The following is a 19,445-nucleotide window of genomic DNA, read 5'->3' as shown; positions in this document are numbered from 1 at the left end:
CTAAAGCATTTCTCAGAAACATTCAAGATGATTCATTTAATCACATGGTTTGTTTCCAAATCTATTTTTAAGATTGCATACTTTAAAAAAGTAGCATGTTGATTAATTATCTTCCTTGGAACTTACCTGCATAGATAGTTCTTACAAATGTATCAGGTGACTTGATCTCAATGATGTCAGAAACTGGGGCAACATCAAGTTTGGCTGCTACTCTGGGCAAAAGGTTCTAAAAGAAAAAGAAGTAGTGAGCTAAATGAGTGCAAGCTGATTAATATAACAATCAACAATGGCCAGGTGGTGGCGGTGGCGGCGGCGGCGGTGCACGCCTTTAATCCCAGCACTCGGGAGGCAGAGCCAGGCGTATCTCTGTGAGTTCGAGGCCAGCCTGGGCTACCAAGTGAGTTCAGGGAAAGTCGCAAAGCTACACAGAGAAACCCTGTCTCAAAAAAAAAAAAAAAAAAAAAAAAAAAAAGGTTATCTTCTAAACTCCTTTAAAGGGAAGTGATCTGCTGCATAAATTTTAATTCAAATTCAAGTATTTTATACTTCATGTGTCTTTGGACATGGGACATCAAGCCCAGCTTTTGAGGTGTCTTTAAAATTAAGTGCCCACCATTACTCTATGTTAAGAGTTATAGAAGATTTACAGTAATAAGAAGCTGATTCAATTTGATAAATTATGAGATCTACTGCCCTAATAAACATTAAGTACAAAGTGTGACAGTTATGGATCCCTGAATTTAAACAAGAGAAAGAGAAAAAAAATTAGAAGAGTAAAATACTGGAAAAGAATTTTATATATTTACTATAAGACATGAAAGAAAAAAGTTCAGCAGACATTTCAACCTTTGTCAAGCTCATGTTGCATTAATAAATCAAGCACAGCAGCCTGTGTGTAACACATGAAATGAGCAGCAGAAACAAGCACGCATGCTCTTGCTGACACAGGCTCATAACAATGTTGTTTGCGTTTGTCTCTTTTTGGGGGCCTGCCATCCAGCTCCCAAATAAATCACACATGGAGGCTTATTCTTAATTATGAATGTCCAGTTTTAATTTGGCTGGTTGCTTTCCTTAGCTTTAAATTATCCCATCTACCTTTTGCCTCTGGGCTTTTCCCATTCCCTTACTTCTGCAAATCTTACTCGTACTCCATAGCTTGCTGTGTAGCTGTGTGGCTGGCCCCTGAAGTCCTCCTCCTTCTCTCTCATTCCCTGATCCCTCCTCTCGATTTCTCCTACTATATATATTCTCTGCCTGCCAGCCCTGCCTATTTCTCTCTCCTGCCTTGTTATTCGCCGTTCGGTTCTTTTTTAGACCATCAGGTGTTTTAGACAGGCACAGTAACACAGCTTCACAGAGTTAGACAAATGCAACATAGACAAAAGTAACACACCTTAAAATAATATTCTACAACATAACCATTTAAAGTAAATACATGTAAAACTTTGCTCTCTGTAGCCTGCATCCTTAAGCAGGTCAAAATCTCCTTGGGTTTCAGTTATCACATTTTATGACGAGGGGAAAGGGAACCTCCACGCGTAGTTAAAATTCTACTAGGACTCTAGGGCTCTAAAGCAGAAGACAGTCACTTTGTGAAGACTGAATTTCCATGTTTTCTGGACTAAGGTTCTTTTAGATGATATAAGTAATTTTAAAAGTGAAGCACTGCTTTTTATCACACCAACAGAAATGCTGACTTCTACAGACACTGGTGTCAGACAAGCTGCTGGCAGCCATGCTTTCACAAAAACACAACAAACCCTCTCTATTCTGTAAAGAGTCTTCCAAACTACCTCGTCATTACCCCTCATTCTGTACGCTCTCCCACATGCACACATAATTACATCGCATCAGCTGTGACTAGCATGGATTTCTGTAGTAAAATCATTTTTTAACACACATCCTGAATGACCCCTAACTAGGGTTCTAAGAACCCTGAAGGTAGGGAGCTGTGCCTTCTATTTCTCTTATGTTCCTGTCCTGTTTCTACTCAGTGACTTCATATAGAATAACTATAAGTACTGACAGAATCGACTTCACGACTGCTAGAGTTTCTGAAAGCAAAGATTCTAATTTTGATTTTGTCATATCTGCACTAGACAGTAATCCTCTTTCAACCACGAATAAAGAACGCTGGTCTTGACTATTAAAAGTACTGAACAGTACCAATGTTAATTTTCTTCTTTTGTGAATCTTCCTCTCCCACTCTTCCTGCATCCCCATTTCCACTACCCTTCCACCCCCAGGGGTTTCCTTTCCACTTTCACCCCGATGATTTCTACAGCCCTCCCAAACTTCCTATCTTTCCTCTTGTGGTCCCTTCTCTACTATCATGACCTATACCCATAGATATGTGTGTGTGCGCGCGCGCGCGCACACACACACACACACACACACACACACAAAGCTAGGAACTGCATGCCAGAGAGAGTATGCTGTATCTGTTTTTCTGAGTCTGGGTCATCTCAATTTAAGAACTTCCTTTTCCTGAAATTTTAATTTTTTTTTACAGCTGTATGTTACCACATTTTCTGTATCCATTTACATGTTGATGGACGTCTATTTCCTTGCTATTGTGAATAATACAACAGTAAGATGTGCAAGTACCTCTGTGGTAGGATATAGGGCTCTTTGGGTATAAGTCCAGGAGTGGTACAGCTGGGTCATATGATAGTTCTATTTTTAATTCTTTGAGAAATCTGATTTCTATAATGGCTGCACTAGTTTAAACTTCCACCAGCAGTAAATAAAGGCTCCTCTTTCCCTACATCCTCACCAGCATTCTCTGTTCTTTATTTTCTTGATGATGGCCACCCTCATGAAGATGGAAGTGGAATCTCAAGGTTTTTTTGTTTTGTTTTGTTTGTTTTTGTGGTTTTCCCAGACAGGGTTTCTCTGTACAGCCCTAGCTGTCATGGAACTTACTTTGTAGACCAGGCTGGCCTCAAACTCACAAAGATCCACCTGCTTCTGCCTACTAAGTGCTGGGATTAAAGGCATGCACCACCACACCTGACTGTATTCTCGGGTTTTAATTTGCATTTTCCTTATGGTGAAGGAGGTTGAATATTTTGATAAGAACTTAGATGTCACCCCAAAGCCATGTGTTGAAAGCTTGGTTGCTAGCTGCTAGATGACAGAACCTTTAGGAGATTAAGACCTAGGGCAAGACAGTTGGGAATGAACCTCAAAGGAGATACTGAAATGCTCACTCCCTTCTTCCTCCCTTTCCCCTCTCTCTGCTTCCTGGCTACTGTGAGGTTAGCAATTATGTTTTCTCATGTAATTCTATCATGAGCCATGACCTCCTAACTCACCACAGGGCCAAAGTGACAGGTTGCAGTGATTGAAACCATGAACCAAAATACATTCTTCCTTATTTTGCTCAGGTTTTTGTTATTTTTCCCACAGTGACAGAAGGTTTATCCCAGATCTACTTAGAGTCTCCCTATGGAATCCCTCCTATGGACTTGTCCTCATTTCATATGCATTTGTAGGTTACAGCACCAGCATCTCTTCGGTGGCTCTTACTGTCAAGCTCTCATCTTTCACAATAGAGGCGTCAAGGTCAGGGAACTTGGAAACTAAAACACAACAAACACTGTTTCCTGGGCTCATAGTCTCGCAGGTGAACTCTCACCAACTAAACTCAAGATTAAATCACCCAAAACAGAAACAACACTCTCAGAGACAATATGGTCCACAAAGACTCTTCCATCAATTTAGAGGAGGGTGGTGTTAAAATTTATAATACCATGTATTGGCAATTTAACAGTATCTATCAAAAATGTTTAAAACAAAGTCTTCAAACTCACCTATTTTACTTCTAGAACTATTCTAAAGATATGCCAGCAAAGGTATACAAATATGTATGTGCAAGGATGTTTTCCTTGCAGCAAGTGACTGAAAACAACCTGCTGGCCTTGACTAATATGGAATGTTATGCAACCAGAGAGACAGATGCATTGTGAGCTAATATTTTCAAGACACTATCAAGCAAAAACGCCTAGTAACAAATCAATAAAAATATGTACATACATGCACAATTTAAAGACCAATATAAAGAGGTCATCACGGGCTGGAGAGATGGCTCAGAGGTTAAGAGCACTGACTGCTCTTCCAGAGGACCTGAGTTCAATTCCCAGCACCCACATGGTGGCTCACAACCATCTGTAATGAGATCTGTCACCCTCTTTTGTATACACAATAAATAAATAAATCTTAAAAAAAAAAGAAAAGAAGTCATCACTAAGGTATACTCCTGAAATAGGAAGAGTTAAGTTAAAAATACGAAGGAGGGACTTATATCCTTGTTCTTTATACTACTATATTATATCTAAATTTTTATTAAGAGTTATTTGTGTACAGCTAATTTTCCTGTACTGAGGATTGAACCTAGTGCCTTGCACATGTGAGTGAGTAGTCAAGGTTTCTATCTACAAATCAGCCTCGTGTGTGTATGAGGGGGGCACATGCACATAGTGCTCAAATGCATACACATCTGTGTGCATACACGAGGTGGCCAAAGCAGAACCTTCCTCTCTAGGTCTCCATCTTACTGCCTTGAGGTAAGATTTCTCACTAACCAGAAACTGACTATCTGGGCTAGGCTGAGTACTCAGCCAGCTACAGTATCCTCCTGTAACTAGCTTCCAGTGTTGGAGTTACAGGCACATGCAGCCATGCCCTTATACAGGTGCTGGGGACTTGAACTCAGGCCCTCATTCTTGCAAAGCAACAAGTGCTCTTACCTGCTGAACCGAACCATCTCCCTAGCCCTCCCTTACTTTTTATTTTTAAGACAAAGTCTTGCTAAGTTTCCTAGGTGAGCACTGAACTTGGAATCCTACTGCCTCCACCTCCTAGGTAACTGAAATTATAGGTGAGCACTGGCTGCTCTTCCAGAGGGCCCAGATTCAATTCCCAGCACTCATATGGCACTTTACAATTGCCTTGGTTACTTTTCTATTGCCATGACAAAACACCATGAAGGCAACTTATTTAAAAAGCATTTGATTTGAGATTCATGGTTCCAAAAGGTTGGAGTCGATGACTATCATGGCAACAGGCTGGCCAGCAAGGTGCTGGAGCAGGAACTGAGAGCTCACATCTCCCTCCACAAGCACACAGCAGAGAACACTAACTGGGAATGGTGCGATTTTCTAAATCCTCAAAGCTCACCCCCAGTGACACATCTCCTTCATCAGAGCCACACCTCCTAATCCTTCCCAAACAGTTCCACCAACTGAGGACCAATATATGAATCTATAGGGGCCATTCTTATTCAAACCATCACAAGTGTCTGTAACTCCAGTCCTAGGGAATCTGATACCCTCTTCTGGCCTTTATGAACACTACACCCACAAGGTGTACACAGACATACATGCAGGCAAAACACGTATAAACATTTTTTTTTTAATGAAAACAAAAAGAATAAAAGGGAACTAGTGGGGGATTAAACTCCTGGGGCCCCATTCATATAGGCCAACACTCCCCTCTAAAGTATACCCCTCCCTTTGTCCTTCCCCCCATATTACCTTGATATAGATCAGCATTACTCATTTGTGATGATTATTTCTAATTGTTAACTTGACACAATTTAAAATCACCTGGGAAGGGATCATCCATGATTACATTAATTGATGTAGGAAGACCCAGCCCACTATGGGCAACACCCATCCCCTGGGTTTGGTTCTTGAACTGTATAAGAGAAGGGTTAAACACAAGTAAGCATGTATCCATCCCTCTCTCTGCTCTTGACTGTGGATGCAGATGTGAAACAGTTGTCTCAAGTTCCTGCCACTGTGTCGCCCTGTCATGATGGACTGTACCCTGGAATTTTAAGTTGAATAAGCTTTTTCTCCCTTAAAGTTACTTTTGTCAGGGTGTTTTATCACATTGCATATGATCAGATTATAGCCATCTTTAAGGATATCCCTAACCATAACACAGCCCTTCCCAAATCCCTAGGGTAGACAGACTTAGATTTTCCATTGTGTCCTTCAGACATCCAAGTAAATCATCTCTTAACATGAGTAACTAAACACAATTGTCCACACACAAATACACAGAATTCGACTGAACAATAGCATTATCCGGGCCAAATTAGAAAACCTAGAAGTGACAGGTTTAATAAATTATGACAAAATTCTGAAAGAAGAGTTAACTCTGTGACAAAATTTAAAGATCTGGAAATGACATTTTAACAGAAAATTGGATAAAATCTTGAAAGAATAAATGTAAATGTTAGCACTCCCCTAGATATGACCAAGTCAGGACTGGCTATCTAAACAAAGTCTATTACATTTCTGGCCCAGAGAAATCTATACTGTTCAGTGAGGTCAGACTCTACTTCTCACCTTTCCAAAAGCAGATGCTCCAGCACAGATGTGTGTATAATTGAACTGCTTCTGAGTTTCCAAAATCAATGGTGTCAGTTCCTCTGAGAATTAAACACATTTGGTAAAACACATTTCATGCTATTTTCATAATCATATATTCAAACATAACAGACTCTACATTTTCCCACAGGAACACCTCACCTGGAAGGAGGCCTTTGTATGCATCATGCTGAGCCACCAGAACCTTTGCTACACCAGCTACTTTACAGAGATCTTGTACCACCTGTGATAAAGAGGAGAGTCTCAGTGTTGATGGGGTTGGCTTTGAGGCATCAAAAGCCCATGCAAGGCCCAGTCCTCTTCCTCTCCCCTCCCCCATCAATCACTAAATAAGAAAATGCCCTCCAGAAAACTGTATGTGGTACCCAGCACTTGGGAGGATGAGTAGTAGGATCACAAGTTCTACACCACTGTGGGGTAGAATAACATCCACTCTCCTCTCACAAATCCAACGGGAAAAAAAGAAAAGGAAGGAAGAGGAGGAGGAAGGGAGGGCTAAAATAAGACTTTCTCTAGGTGTAGTAAGACAGCCAGTAAAACACTTTAGACTCAGAACCTACCAGAAGTGAAGGCAGAACTTAAGCATCCTATTTGTCTAATGTCAACTGCACGTCATTTGGCAATAATTTCTACTAAGACTACGATTAATACCTACAAGTAATAGAAAGAAATCTCCAATTACTGCCCACTATCTACACACATATACTTATCTACAACAAAATAAAATATTTTCTTGTTTAACTTCTTATTTTTTCCTGTTTAGAATCAGGAAAGGATTCTGAGAAAGCTTTTGACTACTCTGATTTTCTGTATACAGAAGGCAATTAGCATTCTCCCTTTAAAGTAACTTTAACCTGAGTGGTTTCTGCTCAGTCTCATCTACCATTACTGTCTTCCACTTGCTAATTCACTGATGAATAGGCACAAAGGGCTGTGCCTTCAGCCCTCTTTCATGGATTATAAGGCTCCTCAATGTTCACTGAAAGGAGGATTAAGAAAAAAGAAAGAAAGGAAGGAAGGAGGGAGGGAAGAAGGAAGGAGGGAGGGAGGGAAGGAGGGAGGGAGGGAGGGAGGGAGGGAGGGAGGGAGGGAGGGAGGCTGCAGTGAAGAATTCTGCGGGGCCAAGTGCTGATCAGCACACTTAAACTGTATTACACAGAGATGTATCAGTGTTTAGCATCTCCAGTTTCAAGAAAATTTCCAATTAAGAAACACACTTAATTCTAAAGTTGCTACACAGCAGCTTGTATATGAAACAGAACAAAATTTCCCACTGAAACAATTTTATACTGTCAAAACTTCAGTACTACACAGAACTTCTGTTTATGATTAATAAATAGCTAAAGAAACAATATAAAACTAAAATCTACATTATTAGCAGACATTTTTCTTAAAAATAAGAACATGACATATATAAGACTGCAAATGATTAAATATCAAGTATTTTAAAATAACTAGTTACAACCACAGCAAAACATATAAGTCTAACATTTGTTTATATCTGAAACCTATCATCGGACATTGTGGTGAACAGAAACTGTGTAAGATTCAATAAGCAGCTGGGAGGTGGTGGAACACACCTTTAAACCCAGGACTTGGGAGGCAGAGGCAGGCAGATTTCTGAGTTTGAGACCAGTGTGGTCTGCAGAGCAAGTTCCAGGGCAGCCAGGGCTACACAGAGAAACCCTGTCTTGAAAAACCAAAAGAAAAAAAGAGAGAGAAGAAAAAAAGATTCAATAATCATCAAGAGGAATGTGATAAAGAAATCCATATAGCCTGAAACCTGCTGAATATAATCTTTTAAATACAAGGAATTAGAAGTGGCATTAGCATTCTGAACCTGCATTATTTAGTAAAATATATACTCTGCTAAAAAGAAACATTCTTTCTCTACACTTGCTCCTCCGTGAGGGTCAAGCCCCAGTCACACACATGGCAACTCTGACATGGTGGAGGAGAACTGGCAGCTAAAGCTTTTTGAGTCTTAACAGGCACTTGTCTACAAAGCAGCCCAAGGCCAAGGGCACAGACCCTGCAAACCTATTAGAGAATAAACTTTCCCAAGGGTTAGTTTCCAAAGCTGTTACTTAACAACCACAACAAAACCAACATTTTCTATCAGCTGTAATTTGGGAAGAATGGGACTTAGGTTTGAATTCTTCTACCAATTAATTAGCACCTCTGATACTTTGCCTAGATTTACCACTTTCAGGAATTAGAAGCAATTAACAAGTATATTCATCAGTACAAAAGGGATCGGCTATTAACCTCTAAGGGGACTCAGATACTACCACTCTACTTGGTACCTGATGGCACAAGATGGTGCCAGCAGAACTAAATCAACCATTCCACCTCATTTTGAAAGATAAAATGCTTCGTGAGAAAACCTTTTGGTTCTTTTTCTACACAAGTAATGGTTGTGACATTGGCCATTTAATGAGGATTATAGCCCAGTTTGGGTTATGGTCCTCAGCATAATTCTCTATTGCCATCTTTTGCTGTCTCTTGATGGAGATTATATTTGCTATGGCTGACCTTAAAAATCTCTCACCTTGTCACATTTGGTTCCAGCTACTAAGCAGGACACTTCACCTCCAAGACGTCCAGCTGCAGTGATGGTATTTAGAGTAATGGGTGCTAGAGAATCATTTGCATGCTCAGCTATTACCAAAGTACTCTGAAATCGGAGCAATGAGGCCTAAAAGAAAAGGAGAGGAACATTATTGTATCGAAAGTGCATGTGGGCTTTAATGAAAATATTTTGGTATGCAATGTTCAGTTTTGTAAGTGTACTAATAAAGTACTTCCTCGATAGCATAAATTAATCTGTGTCTACCTTTATAATATCAATACCCTTACCTAACAAAAACCAAAATGGAAGTTTGTTTCTGTGCTGTCTATGTCAACTTGACACACTAACTACAATTATCTGAAAGGAAGGAACCTTAACTGAGAAAATACCTCCATAAGATCTGGCTGTAAAGTATTTTCTTAATTAGTTATTGATGGTTCTATCCCTAGGCTGGTAGTCCTGAGTTCTACAAGAAAGCAGGCTGAGCAAGCCTGTAAGCAGCACTCCTCCATGGCCTCTGCATCAGCTCCTGCCTCCAGATTTCTGTGTTGTTTGAGTTCCTGTCCTTCCTTTGATGATGAGCAACAACATAGCAGTGTAAGCAAAATAAACCCTTTCCTTCCCAACTTGCTTTTTTGTCATCGTGTTTCCTTGCAGCAAAAGAAACCTTAAGACAGTTAGTTAGAGCCGGGCAGTGGTGGTGCACGCCTTTAATCCCAGCACCCGGGAGACAGAGCCAGGCAGATCTCTGTGAGTTCGAAGCCAGCCTGGGATACAGAGTGAGTTCCAGGAAAAAGCACAAAGCTACACAGAGAAACCCTGTCTCGGAACCCCCCACCCCCCCAAAAAAAAGCTAAAAGGGGAACCCAACTCCACAGTTGTCCTCTGACCTCCATGCACACCTCTTCTGGGGTGGGGGCAGTGAGATAGATGGTGCTTGCTGCACAGCCTGGCAACCTAAGTTTGATCCTTAGAATTCACATAAATGTGGAAATTTAGAACCAACTCCACAAAGTCATCCTCTGGCCACTATATGCATGCCATGGCAGACATGTTCCCCATACTCACATCACACCCGCATGCACACACACGTTTGTTAATAAATATTAGAAAGCATCCTTTTTACAATTTTACTCTACAAATTGACCTCTAAAGAACCACTTCAAGCCTAAGTCAGTCATTCTCCAGCACTATTCATCTGAGCCCCAGAAAATAACTGGAATTACTGTTTTCTTGAATTTTCCAATAACAAGCATAGCTAAACAAGGTACACAGTTTAAATGTCTGCTCCCACCTTACACTGTATCTTCCTTATGTGGGTCTGGCAGGAAGTTTATTGAGGAGTAGTCTAGAGAACCACAACTCCCTGAAATTAAGGAGTGGGACTGGACAATGGGTTAAATTGAACTGCACTATTGCCGAGATACGTAACAAAATGCAGGGGAGCCCTAACACCAGTAGGGGCCCTGAGATCTGGTAATTTAAAAAAAGGGGCTGTAGATTCTCCTTTTTAGACTGTGTCCTGGTATTCTAGGACTTCTCCTTAAGTCCCAGGACGTCACTGGTGTGTTCCACATTACTCTATGTTTCATTTATTATTTGTTTATTTATTTGAGGGTTTCTTTTATGCAGCTCTGGCTGTTCTGGAACTCACTATGTAGACTAGGCTAGCCTCAAATTCACAAGAGATCTGCCCACCTCTGCCTTCCAAATGCTGAGATTCAAAGGCATGTGCCACCACACCCAGCTCATTTTTTTTAAATAGTTTTAAATAATCAAATTAATGTGACAGATATTTTGGTTATACTTCAGCTCCAGAAACATCAGATTAAAAATAAAAACATGTTAACACACGACATGAACAGAATCAAAACAATGGTAAGGTGATTGATTTAAAACAAGCAAAACTAAAAAAAATTTAAAAAGAACATTTTATTTTTAGATATATTTATTTTATGTGTATAAATGTTTTGTCTGCATGTATGTATGTGCAATACCTGAAACCCATAGAGCTCAGAGAAATCTATCAGATCCCCTGGAACTGGAGTTATGGATGGCTGTGAGCCAACATGTAGGTGCTGGGACTCCAGTGCTCTTAACCACTGAGGCATTTCTTCAGCCCTTTTTTTTTTTTTTTTAAAGTATTTACTTTGTGTGTGCATGCACACACACATATCACAGTGAGCATGTGGAGGTCAGAGTATAACCTAAGGGGTTTAGTTCTCTCCACCATGGAGGTCCAGGGACCCATCAAACTCAGACTGTCAGGCTTGAAGGCAAGCGGAGGCAAGCACTTCTACCCACTGAGCCATCTCAATGGCCTACATTTTTAATCTACGAAAAATCTTAGCTGGGTGGTACAGCCCTGGAATCTCAGCTCCTTAGGAATCTAAAATAGGAAGATCACAAATTCAAGGCTAGCCTGGTCTACAAAGTGAGAACCTGTCTCAAAATAAAAAGTAAAAAGAGGGTAGGTATCAAGTTCAGTGGTAGAACAGTTGCCTAATATCTCCAGTACCACAAGTAATAAAAATATAAAAGATTAGAGAAAAAAATCATCATTTTTATTATTGTATAATAAACTTAGTAAACTTCAGTTTACTAAGACTTTGCAACACCCTTTTCAGCCTTTCTCCAGCCACCAAAGGATTTTATGCTCCCCAAATACCCATTGACTCTTCCTACACTGATCCCACATAATGTGATTAGCATATATCTTCTCCAGACTACTTGCACCAAACTGGCAAGGACTAGGTCCATCTTGCTTTCCCCTAAGAATTCTGCATCTACTTTTGTGCCTGGCATATAAATGGCCTCAATGAATGCTGAGACTAAATAAAAAGGTTTCCCAAAGTATCTAAAACCTGAAAAGCAACAGTTCCTGGATCATCTGTGGGTTAATCACTATTAGTTACTATTCTCACACAGTGACCTGGCAAGAAGTAACCTAAGGAAAGAAGGATTTGCTCTGGCTCTCTGGCTTAATGTCATGGCTGCTGGGACACCTTACTGGAGCAGAAGAGAAAAATGAATGCTGGTGCTGTGGTCTTCTCCTTTTCCCTGTATATTCCACTTAGAACCTCAGCCCACAGCTTTGATAGCTGTCTCCCTCCTCAATTAAACAGCTCCCAAAGATGTGCCTTGTTAATGCCCTAGCCTAAGTGGGTTTTTCGTTTGTTTTTAAGGGTCTCATATGAGCCCCAATGACATAGAATTCAGTATGTAGAGAAGGCTGACCTCCAACTCTTGAGATCTGTGTTCTGCTTCCTGAATGCTGGGATTAAAGATTTGTGTTACCACACTGGGCTCCCTAATCCAATCAAGTTGACAATCCAATTGGTCATCAGGAGCATCAAAGTACATGTAAGGATACCCAGGCAGTACATAACTTGCTAAGTCATTGACATAGACAACCCACCATGCTTCTTGGGAATTTATCCAGACTATAGAAAGCTGATGGGTCTTTTAACAAGTAACATTCTTCTTGAGTGCAGGGTTTAAAGAGGTCATCACCTTCCCTATACCCTTAGAGAGCCAAACATAAAAACATCCAGGTGCCCCTACTATCTCTCCTCTTTTTCTCTTCACTCACAGCAAGCTGATTTTCATCACTACCACAGCACGGAACCCATCTTAAGTCATGAACACTCTTGATTAGTCCAACACACACATTTCAGTCCTTCTATTATTCAACCTCATCACTGACCCTGATTTTGTTTCTCAGTTCTTTGCATTCTCATTACTGCAACTGCATGATCTAGCACAAACTAGCAGATGTTAAATTACAGACTTTACTACCCCAACAAAACTACTCATATCCTAAAGTAGCAAGAGCCCTGTTAACCTATTTCTCTCCTAACTACTTTAAGAAAGTACATGGGATGAGGACATAGGGGACAGATATGGAGGGGTGAGAGAAGAGAGTGAGACTTTGTTTTGGTTTTGCTTTTTAAACTAAAAGAACAAACAGAAAACAAGAAAATAGCAGGAATAAGCTATAAAATCTTGCCAAATACCATTTAAAGGGATTAAATAATATATAATTAAAGTCTATCCCCATTTTAACATATTTTGTCATAATAAAATGTATATTACATTTCTGTCCTTAAACTACTTTAACCTCTGTAGTAATAAAACATAGTAGCTTTTAACCATGACTAGAAATGTCATATGACATTGATTATAATATTAAAAACAGCCAATTTACTCCACTTTAAAAACAGACAAGACTCTTAGTAGACACATTGGCAGGCAGCATAATTTTAATGAAATCACTTTATGCAATAAATTTTGTTTCAGAATTACACAAAATTGGCTCTCTTCTTTTAAACGAAATTTAAATTTGCATGTGAAACACAAAGTTCAGTATCATTCATCAATGTTGGACAATGGGCTCTGAAAAATGTCCTGTCCTTAATAGTTCACAGCTTCTCAATCATGACAGAAACTCCTTCCTGTCTGCCAAGGATCAAGAACACGCAAATGACCTGAAAGTGTTGCTTCACTTACTATATATAATTTCTTTTGGATCTTGCTAATCAACAAAAAATTTTAAAAACAAATTAATAAAATAAACTGAAAGAGACTACTGGAAAGGAGGAGCATCTCAGGGTCAGGTAAAAACCTGGTGCAAGGGAATCTCCCAGGAATCTACAAGGATGACCCCAGCTAAGACACCTAGCAACAGTGGATATGTAGCCTGAACTGGCCATCTCCTGTGACCAGGAAAGACTTCAAGTGGAAGAAGTGGGACACCAAGAAGCCAGTCACATAACCTTCACCCTACATACAGTCTGTCCTGCCCATGGGATGTGCTGGAGTAAGGGTGGCCTAGAGATTGACAGAGTGGTCAACCAATGACAGGTCTAGCCTAACACCTATGACAGGAGAATAAGCCACCCTTGACACTGCTTGGAGCACCAGAACCCACAGGCTGGATGACCCAGAGGCCTAGGATAGAACCAAACACGACTGGAGGAAAAACAAGTCAATGTGATGATGCCTAACAATATTCTGCTGTACTCATAGGTTGGTGCCTGGTCCAGCTGTCATCAGAGAGACTTCATTCAGCAACTGATGGAAACAGATGCAGACCCACAGCCAAACACTAGGCAGAGCTCAGGGAATCCTGTAGAAGAGGGGAAGGAAGGACTGTAGGAGTCAGAGGGGTCAAGGATACCACAAGAAAACCCACAGAATCAACTCACCTGGGCTCACAGGGTGTCAGAGAGACTGAACTGACAACCAGGGAGCCTGTATGGGACGGACCTAAGCCCTCTGCATATAGGATATAGCTGTGCAGCTCGGTCCTCTAGTGAGACTCCTAAGAGTGGGAGCAGGGGCTGTTTCTGACTTGTACTGGCTTTTGGAACCCTATTCCTCATACTGGGTCACCTTGCCCAGCCTTAATACATGGGGAAATGCTTAATCTTACTGCAACTCGACATGCCATGTTTTGTTGATATCCATGGGAGACTTGCCTTTTCCTGAACAGAAATGGAGGAGGAATGGATTGGGGGGTGGGCAGAGAGAGGAGTAGGGGGAGGGGCTGGGAGGAGAGGAGGGAGAGGAAACTGTGACTGGGCTGTACAATAAATAACAATAATTCATACTAATAATTCAGCAAGAACATAAACTAACTACAAATCCTTGACTATTTTCCTCTGAGTGTGCTCTCTAGCTCTATAACTACAGCTCTATATACAAAATTATCTTCACTGATGGGTGCCATAACATAGTGACTAGAACACCAATATATGATAGGCAGAGACAGGAGGATTACCATAAGTTTCAGGCCAGCCTAGTCTAGACAAGACCTTACCTCAAAAAGACAAAATAAACAAAAACATCTTTGTTAACAGATGACTTTAAGGACACTGCTTAGTGACATTAATTGGCCAAAACTGAAATGGCTTAAATTCATCTGTCATTAGTAATAATATGTATTTAGATTTTTTTCAAAGAAATCATAGTTAGCTAGAGGTTTTGTTTTTGTTTGCTTTTTTGAAGAGTAGGAGCTGGAGAGTGCTCAGTGGATAAAATACTTGCTGAGCAAGTGTGAGGAACAGAGTTTGAATCCCCAGACCCCATGTTTAAAAAAAGAAAAGAAAAGAAAAGAAAAAAGAAAAGAAAAGAAAAGAAAAGAAAAGAAAAGAAAAGGCAGATATATTGGCTGCCTGTAATCCCAGAGGTCAGGGCAACCTCAATAGCTGGGCTACTCAACTCCTGTACACTACACACACACACACTCAATTCCTGCACACTACACACACACACACACACACACACACACACACACAGATCATACACAAACATACAAAAAAAAGAGCAAAGATTTGAGATAAACTATTCTGGTTTTATAATATCATAAATTTATATAAATAATAACCAGATTAAATTGGTTCCCACTTTATAAATATGGGAAGAATCAAACATCAAAATAAGGGTGATAAGAATTATAACCTATTAAATAAGGATCCCTGGGTCTATACATATATAAATACCCAAGAAGGGAAGGTTCTTCCTTAGCATAGAATGCTAAGTAATAAATTAAGGAATCATGGATTAGAAAAATCACCATTTTGTATCAAGTATTATTTCTCAATTAAAAATCAAGTGCTAAAAATAGGTGAAAGTGAAAAAAAAAAACAAGAGCTTTATATAGTTTCCATCTTTGTAATCAGTTAAAAATTACTGAGGACATTGGGAAAAGCTGGCAAACTACTTATCGCCTCAGTAAGGTTAAAGATCTTCACTAATGGGACAAACTAGTGTTGTTTGCCTCACAATACAATGTACAGAGAGCACAAATCACATGATATCCTCCAAGAATGCAGGAGATGGTCACGAGGGAAATGTCAGACACAGCTCAAGTGGGTAAGTCTACAAAATAGCAGGCCTGTGCTCCACACAAATGTCAATGTCATAAAAGCCAAGCTGAAAAGCTGAGGAACTTTTCTGACAGAGGCACTGGGTACCTTAGTGAGGGGAGGGATGCCTTAAAGGACAGGAAGACAACTGGCAACTTCCATGTGACTGGTAAGAAAGTGGTACTATGTAACACTGTTAAACTTCATGATTGTGCCAGTGACACTCTCATTAGGAAGTGACCCTCCTTGGTGATCTATCTGCCTGGTTTTGTCGTACACTGACTCTAACAGAAGGCATGGGGTCTACTACAGAGTGAATTCCTTAGCCTCATTCTTGTAAAATACCTAGGAACCATTTAGAAGTAAAGGCTATGCCTAAACAATGTGTTATGTACAGTGAGAGGTAAAACAAACTGGTCAACTGTTAAGAGTTGTTGAAATTCAAGGAAGTTGTGATTTTTTTTTCTTTCTTTTTCCCCCCCACTACTACGGCTGCTTTTCTGTAAACTTAAAATTATTTTAAAATGTGAAGAGCTAATTATGTGTCTTGTGTGTCCATTTGAGTGTGTTCCCACCATTTGTTTTGTGCTTGCAATTCAAATCTTCAAACTATTCTTAATGACCTCAGAGACACTATCTACTAAGCTTGACTTCTAATTTTAAAAATAAGCCAAGGTCACAATTCTTGGCAAATCACAACAAAGGTTTGGCAATACTGCCTATGTATGAACACTGGCTACGTGGATTTTTCCCCCCTACTAACTCTACAAAACTACCAAATCCTAAATTCTCCTTACCACAATTATGCTGGGCATAAAACCTATGCACACAATTGCCTTCTAAGTACTGTATGGTCTTCGAGTCAGGTTCTGGGGCTCGTAATTTCCTCCCGAAACATGGTTTTCACTTTTGTATTAGCTCTCATAAGGAAAGGGGGTTAAAAAATCTCGGAGGAGAAGACGAACTAGGAACCTAAAGGATGTGTTTTAATTTTTTACAGGAAGCTGCAACGTTTTATGGAACAAGACAAGGGCACACACACAAAAAAAAAGCCTTCAAAACTCCCAAAAATGCCCCCAAGTTGTGTTCCAGAGAGAAAAATCCCAGTGGTGATTGAGGGGAAAGGCACCAAAATAAAATAAATAACTGGGCAGAAAAGTTGCGAGGCGTCTGGACAATTTCTAACGATCTCGTTTCTCTAAATTGTAAACTAGAAAATCTACAAGCTCCTTAAGTTACTGACTTGGAATTGGTCTGCCTCCATCGGCTGTGCCCTCACAGCCCTCGGACAAAAAATGGTTTTTCTCTGTAAGCCCTAGGAAAACAGACAAATGCTAAACTTTGTCACCACGGTGCGGGGGGGGGGGGGGGGACGACGACACAAAACCTGAATATTGGCCACTACCAACTGTTCCCTGGCTACTGAGCTATCAGTCCGCAGGCTCTCAAGACTGGATCCTGGGCTGGCGCGCTGCAGCCCCTGCACGCTGCAGCCCCGGCCCACCAGCCAAGCAGCCTGGGCATGGGCGCCGCCGCCTCCGCCCCTGCCCTTGACAGTGGGCGTTCGGGGTTTCGAACTCTTCCCGGAGAGGCTCCGCGGCAGCATCTGGCCCCCTGGGGACGCAGCTCTCCCCTCCAGGCGCGAGAACCCGGCAGCCCCTTAGTGCTGCTCGGGAGCCAGGGTCGTGGGAGTCGGGGGAGGGAGGGCGACCCGGAAGAGGTCAAGGGCGGAGGCGGCAGGACTTTGACCTGAGTCTCAGGCACCTCACGGCCTGTCAATCTACCGGGCTGAGGGGAGCCCGTGACCTTCGCCGGACAGAGGGTCAGCAGGCTGCGGCTCGGACGTCACCTGCTCGGCCCTTCCCGTCGGGACTCACCGCCCGCCGGAGCTGCCCAGGCGCCGCCGCACGGAACATGGTCTCTGCTCTAGTCTGCCCAGCTGGACCCTCGGCCTCAGCGAACCGGAGCGCGCGGGAGCCGCCGCCAAAGCCGCCGCCGCCAGACCCGAACGCTCGCGAGACGCGAGAACGAGAGCGGACAGCCCAGGCCGGGAATGCGGACTCGCGCTTCCCGCTGGCTCATTGGGCGGCCGCGCAGCCAATGAGGAAAGCGGAAAGTTAGGGGCGGGGCTTGGGAGTAGGGCAAAGGTAAGGGTGTGCGCTGCGGAGACGGGACGCTCGCCCGCGGTGCTGCCCGCCGCCGCCGCCGCCGCCGGGGGTTAGCAGCGTCCGGTGTCCGACTGTCTCCGACCTACCGTGGTGACGTTGTCTGCACGAACTGGCCAGCTGTCCGCAGCTTTCCATCCGTGAAGAAGACCCCCCCACACACACACACACCGCGTTCGCGCTCCATTCATTCTTTTCCTCGCCCATTTATTCACACTATCAGCTCTGCACCTGTAACGTGCCAAACACAGTCTCGGGTGAGGAGAATTTAAACGTGCATTAGGTGTCCTGCCCTGGGCACCTTACAGGACTCTGGGAAAACATGCAAAACAAAACAAAAAGCTATTATAAATGATATAGATAAATAAGCCGTTGCTACCAGCGGGGAAGGGTCCGTTGAGTGGATGATAGCTGAGCCGGATTCTAGAGGGCAATGTGGGTACTGGGAAGGCTCTGATGGGAAGACCCCAGTGCGGGCTTGTGTGTGCTGCCCGCAGAAGGAGGCGGCGAGGCTGGGGGTGGGCCTCACCAGCGGGCCAGGTTCGAGTGAGGGTATAACTTGAAGCCCACCCTGATCTCCCCACTCGCCGCTATCCTTGGGCAGCCCTGCTTTCACCCCTGGCGTCAATGTCCACGGCTGTTAAAATCTCTCTCGCTCTTTGGATCGACCATTCTGCCCTCTGGACTTCTCAAGATGTCCCTCAAAACTCAAGCCCTACCTCACAGGGGTGTATTTCACCTTTAAGAGCTGGCTCACATAGTATTTCTTCACTAAGGTCTTCCCCGACACCCCCTGCAATAAATGTTTACCTTCCTCACTTGTCTGGTTTTGTGAACCAGGCTAGAAGCCATCGTATACAAGACCACCCGTGTGGAGGACTGGGACTGTGCCCACCCTGTGAAGCTGTCCTGTTGAGGAACCATGATCGCTTTCTCCTTGCAAAGCAACCCCCAACCGGACTTAAATCTAAGTCCTATTGAAAGAAGAGAAAAGAGTACTTTAAGTAAAAACAAAAAGATATTTTTGTCGGAAAAATATTTTGAGACATGAGCTACCTCCTTCCTGTCTCCATGACAAGGCAAAACACTAAAGAGGAGAGAATCTTCCCTCCCTTCCCCCATGGGATGGCTCTGGCACATCCCGGGCTCCAGTGAATCAGCAGCAGTCGTGCCCAGCAGAGGCACAATGCCCATGAGGCATGATGGTTCCTGGCAGAGCAGGGGCAGTGCAAAGGGAGACAGAGAAAATGGCCCACGTCTGTAACAAATAACCAGACTCACTCTGAAGACAGGAAGAATGTCCTTGAAGAGCTTCAGGAAGGAGGGTACAGATAGATACGCATCTACATTTACATGTATGTCAAGTTCCAGAGACATGTGTATGTGAAAGATTGATGTTCTGGCAATGTTCCCTATAGGTGTATGAAAGCTTTTC

The 19,445-nt window shown here is 42.3% G+C and overlaps 1 protein-coding gene across 1 annotated transcript in view; it reads right to left on the bottom strand.

Annotated features, from left to right (window-relative positions):
- The window catches only part of Etfa (electron transfer flavoprotein subunit alpha), a 61,887-nt gene extending 43,974 nt beyond the window's left edge, over positions 1–17,913 (bottom strand). The window contains exons 1-5 of the mRNA XM_028865016.2: positions 17,723–17,913; positions 8,956–9,102; positions 6,546–6,627; positions 6,363–6,445; positions 127–226 (exon numbers count right to left, since the gene is read on the bottom strand). Of these exons, the coding sequence (XP_028720849.1) occupies positions 127–226; positions 6,363–6,445; positions 6,546–6,627; positions 8,956–9,102; positions 17,723–17,761 (451 nt within the window). The 5' untranslated portion in view covers positions 17,762–17,913. The remainder of the gene's footprint in view (positions 1–126; positions 227–6,362; positions 6,446–6,545; positions 6,628–8,955; positions 9,103–17,722) is intronic.
- Between the last annotated feature and the right edge of the window lie 1,532 nt (positions 17,914–19,445).

The sequence above is a fragment of the Peromyscus leucopus genome, chromosome 7 (genome assembly GCF_004664715.2).
Source record: "Peromyscus leucopus breed LL Stock chromosome 7, UCI_PerLeu_2.1, whole genome shotgun sequence".
In the NCBI taxonomy this organism is placed as follows: Eukaryota; Metazoa; Chordata; class Mammalia; order Rodentia; family Cricetidae; genus Peromyscus; species Peromyscus leucopus.
Note: the sequence above shows the minus strand (reverse complement) of the source record. Positions and strands in the feature narration are given on the sequence as shown.